The sequence below is a fragment of the Peromyscus eremicus genome, chromosome 20 (genome assembly GCF_949786415.1).
Source record: "Peromyscus eremicus chromosome 20, PerEre_H2_v1, whole genome shotgun sequence".
In the NCBI taxonomy this organism is placed as follows: domain Eukaryota; kingdom Metazoa; phylum Chordata; class Mammalia; order Rodentia; family Cricetidae; genus Peromyscus; species Peromyscus eremicus.
This window is the reverse complement of record NC_081436.1, coordinates 13,819,661-13,839,898: the sequence shown is the minus strand read 5'-3', so window position 1 is coordinate 13,839,898 and position 20,238 is coordinate 13,819,661. Positions and strand designations below refer to the sequence as shown.

General features: G+C 53.1%; 1 protein-coding gene across 1 annotated transcript in view; it reads left to right on the top strand.

Annotated features, from left to right (window-relative positions):
* Positions 1-15,699, top strand: part of Shank3 (SH3 and multiple ankyrin repeat domains 3) — a 60,455-nt gene extending 44,756 nt beyond the window's left edge. The window contains exons 20-21 of the mRNA XM_059247995.1: positions 2,903-5,171; positions 13,208-15,699. Coding sequence (XP_059103978.1) covers positions 2,903-5,171; positions 13,208-13,796 — 2,858 coding nt within the window. The 3' untranslated portion in view covers positions 13,797-15,699. The remainder of the gene's footprint in view (positions 1-2,902; positions 5,172-13,207) is intronic.
* The last annotated feature ends 4,539 nt before the right edge of the window (positions 15,700-20,238 follow it).

The window sequence follows — 20,238 nt, the reverse complement described above, 5'->3', positions numbered from 1 at the left end:
TATGCACACTGGTTCATTTAATACCTACCTACAGTAACCACATTGCAGGGGGAGGGGGCCTGAATTATTCATTTTGCTTAAAGAGCGTTAAAATGGCTTGCTCAGAGTCACATAGCTGCTCTGCCTATACCTCCTATCCATTCGTAAGCCAAATAGCTATCCAAACTCCGATTGTGCCCGTTACCCATCCTGGGATTCCAGCTTACTGTAAGCTGGCCCTAGGCTAGATCTGGGTCTCAGCTGGAAGGTGATGTGTCTACAGTTAGGTCAGTTGAGCAGTTATGATACGGTGTCAAAGTACACTTATAAATGGAGACTGACTGGGGAGGTCCAGACAGACATCAGCATTAGCATTTATACTTAGAGTAACAAGGCATGCAGAAATTTCCTGGGGCTGGTGGGGTAAATGTCTGACGGAGGTCAGGGTGTATGTGTGGGAGAGTCCTTCATGGGCTGATAGTGAGGAAGGTGGGGAAGGGCGGCTGGTCAGAGACTGCAGTTACTTTGGAACCAAGAGATACTACTTTCTGTGTTAGACCAAGTGTCTGGGCATCCTCTGTGGTTTATTTCCTGCCTCACCTGTCTTATAACTGTTCAGGGCAGGCTTGTCTTGTCCCGGGTCCACAGACTTGTCTTCCCCATGTCCCCTTGCAGTGGATCTGTTCTCCAGCCCATCTCTCTGGCAAAGGAGGCTTTCTGCAGCCTATTTATCACCTGATATTCCTCCAGCTGGTCCTGTGTGGGCTCCTGTGGTCTCAGGGTCCCCAGAGCAACAGCCCTGTCCTGCTTCACCTGGGGTGTCTGTTGCTGACTTTCTGTGACACGAGTCTTCCTATACTCACTGCTGCCTATCTGTCCTCACTCTTCCTGAATGGTCTTTCCCAGAGCTGACTACTGTAGACCCAGACCTATGTACTTGTCATGGAGGCCTCAAGCTCTCTGGCAAGCCTCCCAGCTCCTCCCATCTGGATACAGCTGACCAGTGGGGTAGCAGGTGCTCAACTTTGGTTCTCCGTGGCTAGCACACTGCCAGTTGCCAGCATGACCGTTGGCTGAGTTCTCACGCTCCTGGGACTCCCGCTTCAGATCTGGCTGCTTGTCCCTGGGCATATAATACAACTCTTGGAACCCCAGGAGTCTAGTCTGCAGACGTGGATCCTGCCAGTAAGGACGGTTCAGGCTCTTCCTTGAACATTGCCATCGTAGTTGCAGCAGCCCTTTGATCCAGGCTCTGTGTCTTGAGCACACAGCCAGTCCCCAGGAAGCAGTCCTGCTGCAGACCGGCAGACGGAGAAGGTTTTTCTTTATTCTTGGGGTCTCGAACAGACCCCTCTTCTGCTTGAGGCAGGTGATTTTTTTTTCTTTACCCTCAGGCACAGCCTACCATGCCATTAGTATTAAATTCCACCCCCTCTCTCATTGTCCCACATCATTCCTGCCTTCTGTAACCTTAAGGTCTATGGGAGTTCTTCCTACATAGCTCCACCTAGCACACAGGCTTGTGAATGTTCTGTACATGTTCCTGTGCTGTGTAGGAACGGTGTCAGGAGGAGGCCCGAGGCCAGCTGGGCAGACCTTGAGATAACCAGGGATGACTTCAGTCGTCTTTCTTGGTGTTGCTACCTTGTGATAGGGGCCTGGAACTGTAAACTGTAAATAGCCTTGTGATAGGGGCAAGAAAGGTCCTGTGGTGAAACAGAGTCCTAAAAGTGACTTGTGTGAAGCTGGAACTCAAGCCTTAAGTGTGTAATAGACCTACTCTTTATATTCTTTCTGAGTGGGCTCCTGGCAGAGCCAGGGACGTAGTGTGTCATTACCAAGCCTGTCTGCTCCTTCTTGGGTCGGGCCACTCAGTGTTTGCAAGTCTCATGGTATGGAACTCTGCACAGGTGTCTACGTTATGTCTGAAATGACACAGGAGGTTCTGTAAGGGTCTTACCTAATGACATCTCTCGACGAGAGGGTGTCTTTAGGTTTTTAGTCAAGTGTAGCCTATGAGAGGGCAGGCCCAAGTGGGACTTACACCCTGGCTTGGGGGTAACACAAGACCGTAGGGATAAAACTGAAACATGCCTTCAATTCCAATTTAGTTTACTCATCCATTCTTCCTTGCATTTACCTAGCCAGCCTCTCTAAAGTTTAGATACTTCCTAGTATCCTGCAGGCCAGTCCTAGAGAGTCTCTCCAAGGATCCAGTGGGGCCTATTTCCCAGCCTCCTACCCTGGGTGTCAGAGGCACTTCTTCCAGATGCATGGATCCCTTACCACTGTTGGGATCCCCTCATTGATGGCTTATTTCGGGGGTCCTGGTGTATGTGTGTGTGTGTGTGTGTGTGTGTGTGTGTGTGTGTGTGTCCTTTCTGACCATCTTTCTTCCCATCTCTGCTTGCCATCAGGGTCTCCGTTGACTCCTGCTTGTTCAACACTGTGAATGTTTCTGGGTTGCTTTGCTCATCCTTGCGTGGGAAGCCCCTAACCAACCTTCCTCCTCTCAACAGTTTTTTGGGGGCGGGCTGCCTATACCCTCCTGGTGTCTTCTCATGGCCTGCTCCATCCATGCCCACAGGGGTTGGGGAGATCTTGGCCTCCGTCCAGGCAGTCAGAGTTTGGGTCCTGTCCCAGTTCCTCCGCAGGAACAGCCCTCCACATTGTGGGTGGGGTCCCTCCTGGACGCTTCAACAGAGCTCTCCCTACCTGTACAGGATTGGCACAGAGCCTGGGTGTCCTGCTCAGAGCTTTTGCTCTTTTCCTTGGCCTTCCATGGGCCCTGACCCCATCTTCCTTGGTGGGGCTGTGGCCACTCAGGGGTGCAGGCAGGATAGGTAGCCCGTGGCATTGGGTCCAGAGAGGCCTTTCAGTGGCCAGCATCCTTGCCAGACTTACCTGGCCCCTCCGTCCCCAGGGGAGGACGAGAAGCTGGCATCCCTACTGGAAGGGCGCTTCCCACGCAGCACATCAATGCAGGACACAGTGCGTGAAGGTCGTGGCATTCCGCCCCCGCCGCAGACCGCCCCACCACCCCCACCCGCGCCCTACTACTTCGACTCCGGGCCACCTCCCACATTCTCACCGCCGCCGCCGCCGGGCCGGGCCTACGACACTGTGCGCTCCAGCTTCAAGCCAGGCCTGGAGGCTCGCCTGGGTGCGGGGGCCGCCGGTCTGTATGATTCTGGAGCGCCTCTGGGCCCGCTGCCCTACCCTGAGCGTCAGAAGCGCGCACGCTCCATGATCATCTTGCAGGACTCTGCGCCAGAAGTGGGCGACGTCCCCCGGCCCGTGCCTGCAGCTACACCGCCTGAGCGCCCCAAGCGCCGGCCTCGGCCGTCTGGCCCTGATAGCCCCTATGCCAACCTGGGCGCCTTTAGTGCCAGCCTCTTTGCTCCATCGAAACCCCAGCGCCGCAAGAGCCCGCTGGTGAAGCAGCTTCAGGTGGAGGATGCTCAGGAGCGCGCGGCCCTGGCCGTGGGTAGCCCGGGCCCAGTGGGTGGAAGCTTTGCACGAGAACCCTCCCCAACGCACCGCGGGCCCCGGCCGGGTGGCCTTGATTACGGCTCCGGAGAAGGCCTGGGGCTCACGTTTGGCGGCCCTGGCCCCGGCCCCGGCAAGGAGCGGCGCCTGGAGGAGCGACGCCGGTCCACTGTGTTCCTGTCTGTGGGTGCCATCGAGGGCAGCCCTCCCAGCGCAGATCTGCCATCCCTGCAGCCCTCCCGCTCCATTGATGAGCGCCTCCTGGGGACAGGCGCCACCACTGGCCGCGATTTGCTGCTCCCCTCCCCTGTCTCTGCTCTGAAGCCATTGGTCAGTGGCCCCAGCCTTGGGCCCTCAGGCTCCACCTTCATCCACCCTCTCACTGGCAAACCCTTGGATCCTAGCTCACCCCTAGCCCTTGCTCTGGCTGCCCGAGAGCGGGCTCTGGCCTCGCAAACACCTTCCCGGTCCCCCACACCTGTGCACAGCCCTGATGCTGACCGCCCTGGACCCCTCTTTGTGGATGTGCAGACCCGAGACTCCGAGCGAGGGCCGATGGCTTCACCAGCCTTCTCTCCTCGGAGCCCAGCCTGGATTCCAGTGCCTGCTCGAAGAGAGGCCGAGAAGCCACCTCGGGAAGAGCGGAAGTCACCAGAGGACAAGAAATCCATGATCCTCAGCGTCTTGGACACGTCCTTGCAGCGGCCAGCTGGCCTCATTGTTGTGCATGCCACCAGCAATGGACAGGAGCCCAGCAGGCTGGGGGCTGAAGAGGAGCGCCCGGGTACTCCGGAGCTGGCCCCAGCCCCCATGCAAGCGACGGCTGTGGCAGAGCCTATGCCAAGCCCCCGGGCCCAGCCCCAGCCCCAGCCCCCTGGCAGCATCCCCGCCGATCCCGGGCCAGGCCAAGGTAGCTCAGAGGAGGAGCCAGAGCTGGTATTTGCTGTGAACCTGCCACCTGCTCAGCTGTCCTCCAGCGATGAAGAAACTAGGGAGGAGCTGGCCCGCATTGGGCTCGTGCCACCCCCTGAAGAGTTTGCCAATGGGATCCTGCTGGCCACCCCACCCCCTGGACCGGGCCCCTTGCCCACCACGGTACCCAGCCCGGCCTCAGGGAAGCCCAGCAGCGAGCTGCCCCCTGCCCCGGAGTCTGCAGCGGACTCTGGAGTAGAGGAGGCGGACACTCGAAGCTCCAGTGACCCCCACCTGGAGACCACAAGCACCATTTCCACAGTGTCCAGCATGTCCACCCTGAGCTCGGAGAGTGGGGAGCTCACCGACACCCACACCTCCTTTGCCGACGGGCACACTTTTGTACTCGAGAAGCCTCCAGTGCCTCCCAAGCCCAAGCTCAAGTCCCCGCTGGGGAAGGGGCCGGTGACCTTCCGGGACCCGCTGCTGAAGCAATCCTCGGACAGTGAGCTCATGGCCCAGCAGCACCACGCTGCCTCTACCGGGCTGGCTTCTGCGGCTGGGCCCGCCCGCCCTCGCTACCTCTTCCAGAGAAGGTCCAAGCTGTGGGGGGACCCCGTGGAGAGTCGGGGGCTCCCGGGGCCTGAAGATGACAAACCAACTGTGATCAGTGAGCTCAGCTCCCGCCTGCAGCAGCTGAACAAAGACACACGCTCCTTGGGGGAGGAACCAGTTGGTGGCCTGGGCAGCCTGCTGGACCCTGCTAAGAAGTCGCCCATTGCAGCAGCTCGGTGAGCAGGGGGATGTGGGGAGGGGCCCGTCCCCCCTGTCTTTGTTCCTTTTGTCCATCTGCAGGCTTCCTTCTGTTCTTTCTCATTCTGTCCTATCTCTCATCTGTCCCTGGCACGGGTTTCCCCTACCCACCTACCCACCTCTTTATCTTCGTCTGGTCCTGCTTTGCTGTCTGAGGTAGAAGGTTCTTTAGGACAGCTTTGGGTGCAGGCAGTGGGACTGGGTACCTCCGAGACTTAAGTATGTCGTGAGACCTCCCAGGACCCGCTGGGGGCTCTGCTACATGTTTGCAACTTTGTACTCCAGCTTCTGACTCAAGAGGCCTCTGCCATGCAGGATCTTTTCAGGTTGTACTCTGGAGCCGGGCTTCTTCCTTCTTAGCAGCTCTTTGGCCCCGAGTTTACTGCCTCATGGCTCCATTTTGTTTCTCTTCCGGATAGTAGGGCTGCCCATATGGCTGGTGTCACCTCTTCCGGAGCAGCCTCCTGCCTTGCTTCCTTTTCAGGCCAAAGTGCATTGGTTCCTTTTCTTTAGGCACTTGATACAGATGCCGTGCGTTCTGCCCTAGAAACGTGTTTTGGGGCACCTCCTCGTAGGACCCTTACACAGAATCCTGGATGTGATTTAGAACGCTCCATCAAGAAGAGTTGGAAATCACACCATCTCCTCGCCGGGCTTTTCTCCTTTCTTGTCCCGTCTGTCCCCTCCCCGAAGTGGTGCTGGGTGCTGGGTGCTGGGGGAGGTGCTGATCTGGGGTCTGAGTGCTGCTAAGGTTGTTCCTCACATTTTGTAGGTCGAGGCTGCTAGAGCCCTGTGTTGGTCCTCCAGGTCCTTTCTCGGGATCCTTCCCTGGGGGTCCCATGTGGACTGCATGGGTTCTGGTGCCAGCTGCCAACCTCTTGTCTGGGTTTCTCCAGCGGCTTCTGCCTCTTCCCTAAGGTTCCCCAGTGCTGGGTTCGGGTGGGAGGCCACCTCCTGATTGCCCGCTCTTTGCTTCTTAGGTGCGCCTCGCTGTCAGTTGTGGAAGACAGGGTTCACAAAGCAGCGAGCAGGGCACAGCTTAAGAACGGCAGGTCTTATGCAAAGGGCCTGCTCATTTTACATTCTTTCAGTTTGGGGTCCCAAAGATGAATGGGAGCTTCAGAAGTTCCCATTGCCTCTCTAAAGAGGTTCGGGATGTTCCTGGCACTCTGGGGGCTTGTTCTCAGGCTCTCTCCTCTTCTGGCCTCTTCTCTCAGCCAAATTTAAAAGCCCTTGTCAGTGGTTCAGTGATGCAGGCACCCTTAGAGAGGGCAGCAGTGGAGATGGACCAGTCAGGATGAGTGGCTGAGGTCCCAGGTTTGGCTACAGAGCTGGATCCTCCAAGATAGAGGTATCCTGATACAGCCTCAGCTGGACCTTCTTCTCTTCCTTCTTTGTCTTTCTGCCCATCATCAGCCCTTCTGTTTCTTTCTGCCTCTTTTTGTTTGTTTGTTTGTTTTCGAGACAGTGTTTCTCTGTGTAACAGTCCTGTCTATCCTGGAACTCGCTCTGTAGACCAGGCTGGCCTCGAACTCACAGAGATCTGCTTGCCTTGCCTCCCAAGTGCTGGGATTAAAGGCGTGTGCACCACCACTGCCCAGCTCTGCCTCTTTTCTTGATGAAAGTTGTACAGAGCCTACTGCTTAGCCCATTTTAGGGCCTCAATAAACATGTATTAAGCCAGTAAAAGAAGGAAGCTTAATGCAAGTGTTACATTGTTACTGGAAATCCAAAAGGGTGACCTAAGGCAAATTTCATGGAAGGACCGATGGACAAAGATTTCTTAGGTTTCTAGTAGCACCTTCTCTCACACATTGAGTTTGTACTCAGTAATTTCACACTGCAGAGGTAGACTTTTGCTGTGTAGCTGTTACGGCATCTCTTAGATGTATAAGTAATAAATTAGACTGAGTGTTCAGTCAGCTTAGCGTTGCTAAACTACCTTGTACCCTGTGTTCCTCCATTTGCCTCTGTATTCCAGTCTGTTCCCACTCACTTTTCTCCTCCCTTTGGGGCTCTTTATTTTTGGTTTTGGTTTTGGAGACAGGGTCTTGCTATGCACTGTGAGCTGGCTTTGATCCTCCTACCTCTCTGTCTCCTCAGTGGGAGCGATCACATCATCATCCCTGGGTGTAACAACGGTCATCTGGGGTGTGTCCTGCTGCCTGCCTACCATAGAGCTTTCTTTTCTGGCCCCAGGCGTGGGGCACTTGGGACTTTGTGTACATCTAGCTTATTTCAGACCTGGTCTTTTGTCTGGTCTCTGTGGACACTCTGGCTTTGATGTCTGTTGGGGCTATACCTCAGCACTGGCCTTGTAGCCATTGGGGGCTGGAATCTAGTATTCATGTCTGACTTTGGGATAAAATCCCTAATGAACCTTTCTCTTAGAGGAGTGTCTAAAGTGTGTGATGTTCTGATGTCTGGGTGTGACTGTGTCCTTCTCAGGATCTGTCCTGGCAGAGGTCACACCCTTGAGCCATATCTTTGGTCTGTGCATGGTTCCCAAGTTTTACCTACCAGGCTCATCTGTCTCTTGATGGGTTCCACCAAAAGGGAAATGACGCTTTTTTTTTTGGTCAACCTTCTCTGCAGATGGCTCAGTCCAGGTAGTGACACAGTCTAGCCACAGGTACTCAACAACCTGAGCTTGTTGAAAACAAGTTAAACGTTCCTGTGTGTCACAGTAACTTGTAGATCAGCCCATTTACACTCGGCCCATGGTTAGGGTGAGGGTTGAAGCTAGAAGGTACGTTGTTCTTGGTCCCACAGCTGAGGTCTGTGTTCCCACCGGTCCTTCGCCTCAGGTGGCAGGTCTGGCCTCCACTGGACAGGTCCTTATGTCTGAGAGGGCCTGACTTAGGCTGCATGCTGTTTGTTCATTGTTTAAAACCCAACTTTGGGCTCCACAACTGGGTGTAGAGCCCCACCTACCTATCTTGAGACCTACACCCGTCTCCAAGTTCCACTTGTCTTCTGGGTCTCATGTTTGGACTTTAATCTTACGTGTGGTTTGAGACCTACAGCAAGGCTGTTTTGCCTTGGCTTTCTAGGGAGGAGTTGATGCTGGTTGATGCCGAAGGCAGGGTCTTGTGCATACTAGGCAGATGGTGAACCATCTAGCTACTCCCCTGCTTTGTTTTATTGAGATATGGGACCCTTTTTCTTTGTACATTTATTTATTGTGTGTGTGCATGTGTACACATTTTGTGGTATACATGTGGAAGTCAGAGGACAGCTTGTGGGAGTCAGTACTGTCTTTGCACTTTGTGGGTGCCGGAGATGGAACTCAGGTCATCAGGCTTGGCTGCAGGTTACCTACGGAGCTGTCTCACCAACCTGAGATAGAGTCTTTCTATACAGCTTAGGCGGGTATTGAGCTCACTGTGTAGCCAAAGTTGGCCTTAAGCCAGAGATGCCCCCCACCCTTTTGCCTCCCAAGTACTGGAATCACAGGTGTGTGCTGACTCAATTTTATACCTGGCTGATCTTCACATCTGTTCAAAAAAAAAAAAAAAACAAAAAAAACAAAGCACGGTGGTGAATAGCTTTGAAAGTATTTGCTACAGTACTTTTCAGTGCCTCCCCCCACCCAGTGCTTGTGTGTGGGTGGTTAAAGTGTGCCTTGTTCTTGAGACCTGTTGAGGTCATTCATGAGATCTCCCAGGAGACCCATTTTCCAATCAGATTGCTCTACAAAGCCCTGTCTCTTTGATATAGGCCCTTGCCTGCATGTTAAGGGTATGGACAAAATCTGTGTGCTGGGGCAATCATACGTGAAGGTTCTTGAGACCAGTTGGATACTGGGGGGGGGGGGGGGGACGACGACAGGATGCATTGTGTCCCTGCGGATCAAATGCATGAGGTCACATGCAGATGCATTCTCAAAAGTCCCAAACTCTGCTAGGGAACAGAAAGAGAAGACCTAGGGACACTGGGCATGGCAGTGTTGGCCAGGCAGGCCAGGCAGTGAGGTGTGAGGCCAAGGCAGCAGAGAGGACTCCTGGAGAATCTTCAGAGCCCCGCTTGTTCTGTGTTCCTACTGGGAATCGTCCTGTCATGAGGCCTCCAAATGGCCAAAGGCCACAGGCCTAGACCTGACCCACAGGAGTGCAAAGGCGGCAGGCCTGAGGATGAACCTATTCTTGCCGGTTGGTACCAGTGGGATGACAGAGTTAGTAAGGCAGTCTCAGGAGGAAGATGCTGTGGTGTTTCTGTAGGATGACGTCTTTTTGTCAATGTGTGTTAATAGTCCCGAGTTTGTGCCAGGTTCCGGGTTCAAGGAAAGCTGCTTAGGAGCTGGGATGTAGCTCAGTGGCAGAGGGCTTGCCTGTTATTCATAAGGTCTGTCTTTTATCCCTAGCAGAGAGAAAGGGGGAGGGGGAGGGGAAGAGAAGGGGAGGAAGAGGTAGGTGAAAGGAAAGGAGGGTGGATGGTGAAAGAACCTGCAACTGTGAGTGGCCTGGACTCCACTGATGAGGAAGACCTGGGTTAGTGTGAGGAATTGGTGACATTCGCCAAAGGTTAAAAAGGTAGAGGAGCTCCCAGGCCTCTCTCATATGGGTGCTGTTCACTGAGGCAGGGTTGGGCAGCCTGTATGTTAAGAGGTGTTAGGAGATCCCAGTAGAAACCTTGAGCTCAGAAGAAACTGATGGGTTCTCACATATGGCATTCCTGGGCTTATTAGTCATAGCAAAGAATGGGGGTAGATGATATGGCCTCAGAAAGTACAGATTATGACAGAGTGTGGGCTAGAAAATCCATCCAGGAAGGAAGGTGCAGAGGAAAGGGTTCCTCCAAGGAAACCGATGAACAGATCAGCTGGGGGCCCTGCCTACAGCCTTGGTGATGATGGCCAGGAGCAAATGCCAGATTTCACTGCCTAGGAGTTCCTGGGGCCAAGATCTTGGAGGCTGTGCCAGCCAGGAGCACTTGGGAAGGTAGCGGATGCTGTGAGGTGACCTTGTAGTGGACCAAGTCTGATGATTAGGTGGTCAGTCAGCCAGCTATTAATGGCAATAGCCAGAGATAGGTATGCAGAGATGTGTGTAAACATCTTAAAATCAGATTTGCACACTGCTAGGGTTTCTGGGGGGACAAGGTGGGTAGTACTCTTCCCCAAGAGGTAGACAGGGAACAGACACTAATCCTTTGGCTACACTTTCCTGTACATACCCCTCCTTGGGCTTTTCTTCTAGGCCTCCCAACATCTCCAACACGGGTGGAGGTTGTTGAGGTATATGACTGGCCTTCTCTCTCTACTCCCAGTCCACTGGCTACAGACTCTTGTTTCCGGACCCTGGGCACCTCTGAAGCCAGTTTGCCCTCAGCCCAGGCCTCCAGGTCACCCCCGCCAGGAAGGCATGATGCTATCCAGACAGGTATAGCTACTTGACCCAGCTTAGACCTTTGGGACCCAGACTGTCTCTGAGCTCTGCTTGAAGCTCCCACTGCACTGCCTCCCAGCTGTTCTGTAACCCTCCAGTGCAGCAGTGTGCTGCTGAATGAAGCCTAACCCTTGGGGGAGGTCTTGCGGAGATGTCTGCTCTGACACAGATTCCCCGGGCTAGGGTCAGCATGAATTCGGGGGAAGAAACAGACAAGGTGACATTCCTAGCTTTGTTGTACTCTGTGTGTGACCACAGTCTGACCTCATAGCTATGCCTCTGGCACCACCTCCCAGGGGACCCCACCACCTCACCTCTGTTGCCTCCCCACTTTGCCCCCCGAAGCCAAGGATGTCTCAATGAGGCCAGGTTCCATAGGAGTGAAGGTTTCCTTCTGGGGGCTCTGCCTGTCCCCTTGTATATCCCTCCGATGTTCTTGGAATCTCTGTGTTGGGGGCACTGTCTGGCTTTTTCAAGAAGCTCTGCCCTGGCTGGGTCTGAGCAGTTGGGAGGAAGCCACGGGGCCAGGGGCCAGGCTGAGGAGAAAGCCGTTGAAAGGGATGCAGATGAGGTCTCCAGGGAAGGAGCAATCCGTGCGAGGTAGACATTGAAAGTTGCTTCAAGGGAACATGTTAGTTAGCGTTCTCTTCTCTGTGAGAAAATTTTTACCTCACAGGAACAACTTGAGGAGGAAAGATGTATTTTGGTGTATAGTACCCAGTGATTTCAGCTCATGGTTTCTTGGCCCCATTGCTGTGGAGAGCGTCATAATGGGGAGCGTGGATATAGTGAATCATTTCATGGCAGCCAGGAAGAATGAAGGGAAAGGAAGGGGAAGGAATAAGACCATCAAATTATTAATTCATCAGTGTGTTTTGTGATCATTATTGTTTTTTGTTTGTTTGTCTGTTTCTCTTTTTTGGAGGGGGGCAAAGTCTCAACATGTAGCCTCCTTGGCTGGTCTGGAGTTTGCTATGTAGATCAGGCTGGCCTCAAACTCACAGAGATCTTCCCGCCTCTGCCTCCTGAGTGCTGGGATTAAAGGTGTGTGCGACCACCATACCCGGCCCCCATCAGTGTCTAAATTTATTGATTAGGACAGAGCCCTCATGATCCAGTCAATGATTGGACCCACCACTCTACCTTCAAAACGCAAGCCCTGTTTAGGGGGATATTGCATAGTTGAACTAGAAGTGTTGAGGGGACTCCGGCTGGTGTGGAATAGGCAGGAACTTGGGCCAGCTTGAGAGAGAAGGCATTGTGGGGGTGGGGGGATGAGATGGCAGCTGGAGAGAGGTTGGTCAGACAGCAGAAAGACTGCCAGGCACTGCTAAGCGACACTAACGGTCTGTACGGTATGGTGGAGAGAGCCGGAGAGCTGCTACCCCAGGGGCAGGCAAATGAGATGTCTTCTAGCCTAGCTCTCCTGGGTGCTTTCTCTTTCCCAGTAGCTCTAAAGTAGATGGGCCTTACCTTCTGAGTTCCAACCTCCATAGAGCGTCCCACAGGGGTCCCATTGTGTGATTGTGACCGAAGGCGTTGTGGGCCTGGCTTGCTAACACTCTCTCTCTCACTGCTCTTTCCCGCCCATCTGCATGTGGCTGCTCTGTCTAGCTGCGCGGTGGTCCCGAGTGCCGGCTGTGTAAGTGAGCATGCCCATCCCATGCCTCTCGCAGTCCACATGCTGTGTGCCTGGCTGCTCTGCATGGCTGTGTGGGGCTTGGGTGCTACCGACGGCGGCGACTGAGACTATCCTTGGCCATAGTAAGGGGTAGAGACAGGAGCGAGGGGCCATGGGAGTAGGCTTCCTTTAGAGCGGCCACCTCAAGGCTGGCCTCCTCCCTCCAGCCAGGCAAGCCCCTGGGGCAGGGCTGGAAGTCCAGGAGCCTGCCAGGCAAAGCTGGGACTTGAGGACGTACCATTTGCCTTGTGTGTCTGTCTCTTTGCTAGTGCATCTCTGTCATTCTTGCTGCATGTCTGCAGCAACACGTGGTCACCATTGCTGCTGTGGTGTTGCTCTTCTGTGCGGGGAGACTGCCTTCCCGTTATGGTGTGCTGTCGCCTCAGCCTCTTGTGGGTGTGAGCCCTACCTGATGTTCGTTTCCAGTGTTCATCATGGACCTGTTTGGCCTTGCGCCACTGCCAGCCTTTAACCATGACTCGGCTGTCCCTGAAACTGGCTTAGGTTTTCTGGGTCTGTTCGAGCTTGAGAACAGGGTTGGATGTGGGGAGTAGTGGTCAAGGTACTGTTCCAACCTTACAGTCCAGAGCATCTGTGGATGGAACCCATACCCAGAGACTGTGTTAGAGGCTGGCAGTGAGGGGCAAGCAGCAGCTCTTGTCCATGAGAAACTCTTTCCTTCGGTGGTGAACTGCCCGTGGGGCCTCCGTGGAGAGCTGTGTGGGGGGACTAGTTTACCTCTTAGAGTCCAGTCAGTCAAAGAATCCCCCCAGAGCAAGGCACAGGCCAGGATGTTTTTGTGTTTTGTTTTTGATTTTTTTTTAAAAAAAAAAAAGTGACCACAGGATATTCCCGCAGTCCTAGGCCTCCTGGCTCTGCTCCCCTCTGTCCACCCCGACTTGACTTTCCACCCCTCACCTGGCCCTCACCCACTCTCCCTCCGCAGGCTCTTCAGCAGCCTCGGTGAGCTGAGCACCATCTCAGCGCAGCGCAGCCCCGGGGGCCCGGGCGGAGGGGCCTCCTACTCGGTGCGGCCCAGCGGCCGGTACCCCGTGGCGAGACGAGCCCCGAGCCCAGTGAAGCCCGCATCGCTGGAGCGGGTGGAGGGGCTGGGGGCGGGCGTGGGAGGCGTGGGGCGGCCCTTCGGCCTCACGCCTCCCACCATCCTCAAGTCGTCCAGCCTCTCCATCCCGCACGAACCCAAGGAAGTGCGCTTCGTGGTGCGAAGTGTGAGTGCGCGCAGCCGCTCCCCCTCGCCATCTCCGCTGCCCTCGCCTTCTCCCGGCTCTGGCCCCAGTGCCGGCCCGCGTAGGCCATTCCAGCAGAAGCCCCTGCAGCTCTGGAGCAAGTTCGATGTGGGCGACTGGTTGGAGAGCATCCACTTAGGCGAGCACCGAGACCGCTTCGAGGACCATGAGATCGAAGGCGCACACCTGCCTGCGCTCACCAAGGACGACTTCGTGGAGCTGGGCGTCACACGCGTTGGCCACCGCATGAACATCGAGCGTGCGCTCAGGCAGCTGGATGGCAGCTGACGTCCCACTCCCTCTCCCGTTCCTGCTGCGCCCTGCCGGCAGGGCCCCCACCCCTACTCCAGGCCGCAGGCTCGGCTCGCCCCCTACCACGGCGCCCGGGCCAGGAATGTTGCATGAATCGTCCTGTTTGCTGTTGCTTGGAGACTTGCCCTGTACATTGCTTAGTGCCCTCCCCTGCCGCTGAACCCCACCCAGCACACAGTAAGGGCGCGGACCAGGGGGGCTGGGTGGAAGGGGGTTAGGGCAGGGTGCTCTGGCCTGACCACCTCCTTCACAGCTCCTGGTGGCCATTCTCCCAGAGGGGGAACCTAGTCCAGCATGCGAGGTCAGGACACGCCTTGGTGACTGGGGGGAGGGGGGAGACATTGGGGTTCTCGATGGGGGCCAAGGAGCCCCCTGTTTTACATATTTTAATCCACTCTATATTTGGAACGAGAAAAGGAACAAATATCTCTGTCCGTAACAGTTCTCACCCTCTTCCCCTCTAGTCCTCTCGCTGGTCCCGCCACAGCTGCCCAGTCTTCCATCTCCGGCCCCTCACTGCCACCCCATACAGGGCAGGGGACACTCCAGCTGGCCTGGGGTTAGCCAGGGTCCTGGCAGCCCACCCTGGGGACCCCGGCTCAGCCCCCTTCCCTCGCTGAGCTATAGTATGCCCCACCCACCCTTTAGGTGCTGCTCGGGGGGAGGGTGGCAGGCATTGCCTGCTGGGCACTAGCAGGGCCAGGTGGCCTGGGAGATTATTGCCCTGGGGCTGGGCCCCCGGTAACCCAACCCCAGCCATCATCTTCACAGGGTCTCTCCCAAAGGAGGGGTCTAACCTTCCCACTTCTTGGGCAACTACAGCAGAGAAGCCTCCCTGCCTCGCACCCCAAAGACTCCCCGTTCCTGCCCTGTGTGTGTGCCACATTATGTGTGTGCACGCCTGTGTGCTTGTGAAAACTGGGTGTGGCTGAGCGCATGGGTGCCCTGTATGTGCCTGATTGTGGAGTGGTCCCCGGGGGGGCTGTTCTGGATGGGTGGGAGGTTGTGGAAGCTTGCACAGGGTGCATGCTTGGGTGTGTACCTGTGAAAGTGCCCTGTCTTCTCCAAAGAAAGGCTGCTCTTGGGTCGTGCTGTCTTCTCAGCCTGTTCTCCCTGAGCCTCTCCCAGCTTAAGCAGGGTTTCTTGGTGAATCCTTTCAGCTTCAGGAGGCCTCGAGGGCCCCCTGTAGACAGTACCCCCTTTGGGCTTCTAAAGGGATTGTGGGGACCACTAAAAAAATCAGGCCACAACAGCCCTTGGAGAGAGGCAAAGACTCCTGAGGGTACCCTGGCCCCCTTACTGTGACTCCTCACACTCAGCAATGACCTGTGGGGTGGGGGGCCCTGGGGCATTTTTAAACATAGGGTTTGGAGTCTGGACTAAGCTCCATCCACGTCACTCACAAGTTTCTGTTTCTATTTCTAGCTTTTTTTAATAAAAAAAAAATAAAAAAGACAGAAAACAGATGTTTTCATGGCCCAGGGGCTCGGCACGCCGGTCTGTGCAGGCCCACCTGCCCCATTCCCTAGACAGAGTCACACCCACTAACCCTCTCACCAACAGACCAGGTCACACACACACACAGCAGCAGTCACTGTAACAGACTGCCACATACAACACAGTCTCACATTTACCTGTGGGTTTTTGGTTCTGTTCAATTTGGGTTTTTAACTTTACAGGGTCAGTTCTGCTTCATCCTTCCTTTTGTATGGAGTTCCATCTGGGGGCTTTCACCCCCTGCTCCAGTCCTGAGGCCTCCTGACCCTGACGTTGTGATACACCCCACAGAGATCTATGTTTCTTATATTATTATTATTAATAATAATTATTATAATATTATGTAATAAATTTATAAGAAATGAAACCATGTCTCAGTTGCTTGCTTAGGGTTAGGGAGTAGATCCTGTTCCTCAGACAGGTCACACAAGCCCCCTAGCCTTGACCCAGGGTGCTGCTGACTCAGCAATGTCTTTGGAGCGATCCTACTTGTAGACCTTCCTGTTAAGACCGACCTAGACTGCTAGACCCTGGCTGAGGCTTTCTGCAGACTGTTTAACACCTCACTGGGTAGCATTTAAAAAAAAAAAAACTTCATTTTTATGTCTGTCTGTGTCTGTGTAAGTGCATGCCACCTGTGTGAGGGTGCCCTTGGAAGCCAGCTGGCATTTAGGCCATCGTGAGCTCTCTGATGTGGGTGCCAAGGACCAAACTCCGATCCTCTGCAAGAGCGGCAAGTGCTCTTAATGGCAGAGCCATCTCTGCAGCCCTGGGTGACCACCTCTAGACCCATGGTCCGCCGAGATCACCGTCACTTTTTTTTTTTTTTTCTTCCTCTGGTGCTGGGAATGGAACCCAGGCCGGCACTTTACCACTGGACAGTGCAGCCACCCCACTTTTAAACCTAAGATTTGAAACTTTCCAGTGTCTAGTCGTTTTATAAAATCTACTTTGAATTTTAAACTCCACGTCCCTCTCCGCCGTGCTGATCCTTGGCTGCTGACTGTGTTCGGCCTCACTTCCCTCAGGGTTGATGCAGTGGTTTCTATCTTCATTCTTACCTTCTGTCCCCAGCACCCCCAGATGGCAAACGAAGCTAGTGAAGGCCCCCTTATGCCCTGCTCACCTTTCCTATACTTTCTCTTGCCTGGCGCAGGCCTACCTGGTGATGCTTCCAGCATCAGGACCTGTAGTCCTAGACTACTGTGGTGGCACTTCAAGGCTCGTTGTCTGCTCACTTCCGCTTCCTGCCTAGATTGCCCACCCTTTACCACCCTCCGTGGCTGTGGTCCACATCCCTTCTTCCTGGGGACTCCCCGTGTTCTGCTTTTTCCAGAGTTCGGGTTGGATCCTCGCAGCCCCTGGTGCTGTCTCAAATGAGAGGAAATTGGTGCTTCTCGCCTTGGGTTGTCCCCCGTCAAAAGCCAGAGCTAGCTGCTCAAGGCTGTGATGTGTACCTTTTCCTGGGACCCTGAGCCGTGCCCTAAACACAGACTTGACCTTCAAGAGCACGTTTACAGGCACATTACAGGCCAGCTGTCATCACTGGCCAATCACATAGCAGGGAACCCACACTTTGTGGCATTGAGACAGGTGTCTAGCCAGGAGCACAGTCAGGTGAACAGGCAGACAGATTCCTACTCAGCAAGAAGTTGGAGCAATCTTGGAGGGATCAAGAGATGGAACATGCCTGAAGGGAGACGCTCCAGAGAGGCAAGTAGGTTAGAGGCTCAGGCATTATGAATACAGATGACAGACTCTGAAGTTATCTCGGAGTCAAGGATGGGGCTAGGGAGGAGCTGGTTAGGAAATTGGGGGTGTGTGGGGGGGTAGGCCCCAGGCCTCTTTACCCAGGGCAAGAAGGTGGCCCAGTGGCTTCAAGGAGCAGATGAAGGTCTGGTGGCCTAAAGTCATACTCGAAATGCCTGGAGCTAGATAATATAAAACTGACAGTAAGAGGCTGGGAAGATGAATCCGTGGGTAAAGTTTATGCCATGCAAGCAGGGAGATCTGAATTCCAACCTCCAGAACCCATGCAGAGCTGGTGTGGTAGCATGTGCTTGTAATCTCAATGCTTCTAGAATGAGAAATGGGAGGCAAGGGCAGGTTCCCAGAAGCTTGTTGGCTGGCCGGTTCCCCAGCATACACAGTGGCAAACAACAAAAAGACTCTTCGACAAGGTAAGGCAAGGATTGGTGCCCAAGATTGTCCTCTGACATTCACACATGTACTGGGGCATTCGAGTTCTCATACACGTAGGAATATAGCGCGCGCGCGCGCGCGCGCACACACACACACACACACACACACACACACACACACACGATAAAGGCTCAGTGACTATTTGTGCCTTCAGCCTTGGAGGCTGAGATGAGATGGGTAGATACCACTCGTTTTTAGACACCCATTGGTATCACTCTCTGCTCTCTGGGCAGAGTCAGGCAGGTATCTGACCCAAAGTAAACACTCGTGGGCCCAAAGCAAAAACAGTTTCTAAGTGTTTGTTATATTTGCAACTTTATACTCATTAAAATACTTTTTAAATGCCTGAGTTTAATAATTATTAATTATTAATAAATTAATAATAATTATTATTGTACTGATTTGTTATCTGCTATACTAATGAGTTCATTCTTTTGCTTGTTTTGTTTTTTGGCTTTCTCTCTGTAGTCCTGGCTGTCCTGGAACTCATTCTGTAGACCAGGCTGGCCTCGATCTCAGAGATCCGCCTGCCTCTGCCTCCTGAGTGCTGGGATCAAAGGCATGTGCCAGCACTGCCTGGTGTCATTTCTTTTTTGCAAAACATATTATTTCACTTTTGTTATTTTGTGTGTATGCGTGTGAGCTTGTGTGCATGTTGTACGTGTGAAGGTCAGAAGACAACTTGGGGTGGGGAGGCTGTTGGTTCTCTCCTACCACCATGTGGATCCTGGGATTGAACTAGGACCATCAGGCTTGGTGGTAGGTACCTTTCTCTGCTGATCCATCTGGCTGCTCCCCACTTCTTGGCCATTTCCCAAGCCTTTGGGGATGCTTCTCAGGTAAAACCTGGCACCCGTTTACAGTACGGGAGGCCTTCTAATACTCAGTGGTTAAGCTGAAACCTATTAACCTATTAACTCTCATGTTGGTGAGGAAAGGACTATCTAACCTTCCTATGGGGAAGGCGAGACTTACTGACGTAAAGGTTGAGAAAGAGGGACCATGATGCAGAGAAGAAACATACTTTTGTGATTCAGATGAGAGCTCCCAGATTGCCGAGAACCCTGAAGTTGACTTAAGTACTCCTTTTCCGTCCAGGTAGAGGAGGGGCTGATTTATGCCATACAGAGATAAAAATCTCATGGTCCTCCAGGAGTTGTAATCTCCCTCCCCCTTTCTGGCCTTGAACTCATTCTGTAGCCCAGGGCAGGATTTGAACCTGTGATCCTCCCCTTGCTGCAGCTTCCTGAATAGCTGGGCCTGTAAGCCTTCATCATGAGGTTCTGCTAGCATACGGATATTTAAGTCACAACTTCTTGGTAGTTCTTAACAGGTAGAAGGCATGTAAAAAGAATTTGAGAGTCATGTAAATGACATGAGAATTACAAAAGAGTTACAGTCATGTAAAAGAATTTGAGGTATTTACTCTTTGAAGGCTGAGCACTGGTTTAAAATTTTCACTGAAGATGTAAATTTGGAAATTAAGTATTCTTACAGATTAATGAGGAATCTTGGAATGTTAATCATGGCCAGAGATTATAGCTATCTTGTATATTCGGTTATGTATTTCTTATGCCTTCCCTGTTCTATTGGCTGTTGTATGGGATCAGGTGCATATTACTGAGAAACTCCTTCCTGTGGTTAAAGAGTAGATGTTAGAACTCAGGTCCTTTCTCATAGGCCACATTGTTCTCACTCCAGTTTAGAGGCTACGACACAGGGCAGAGCCTCCAGGTGAGAGCTGTTTGCATTAGGGAGGAGGTTCTCAGGCCCCTGAGCCATGTCCTACTGACTGACTTTGGAAGCTGAGATCTCACTTTTATTTAGGAGAAATAGGATGACCTCTCGTTAGACTGTAAGGAGAGAAGCAGATGATTTAACTCTTATCTCATTACTGAGATAAGAATTAAATTATCAGCCACTCAGACAGTGGAAATGAGGTCTCCTCAATTCCTGGTAAAGAAAGGTGAGATGTCCTGACCTGGGACATCTGACCTGGAGGGAGAGTAGGCACTCATGGCTTCTTAAACATCAGAGCTGGGATGGAGAGATGGCTCAGTGATTAAGTGTGCTTGTTGCTCTTCCAAAGGACCTGAGTTGGAGTCCCAGTTCCCATGTTGGGCAGTTCATAACTGCCTGTAACTCCAGTTCTGGTGGATCCAGTGCCCTCTTCTGGCCTCACAGTACCTGTACACACAGCATATAGTCATATAGACAGATAAGCCCTCTTCTGGCCTCATGGTGCCCATACACACACAGCATATAGTCACATAGACAGATAAGCCCTCTTCTGGCTTCAGGGTGCCCATACATACACAGCATATAGTCACATAGACAGATACACATAAGTAAAAATAAAAAATTTTAAACAAAAATAATTTTTTAAAAAGCACCAAGGCTAATAAGTTGAGACTTCAGAACACAGCCCTAAAGGAGGGGTGGGAGTGGGGATACTCTGATTATTTAGCAAAGGAGATGAGAATACTTGGTGCTGAGGTAGGAAAGATAATACTTTGTTGCATTCCAGTAGAGGAGATGTGTTTCTAGCTCAAGAGGGTGGATGAGACCTTCTGGTCACTCACAGAGAAAAGATGAACCTCCAGATCAGTGGTTCTCAACCTTCTTAATGCTGTGTGTGACCCTTTAATATAGTTCCTCACGTTGTGGTGACCCCTGATCACAAAATTACTTTGTTGCTACTTCATAACTATTATTTTGC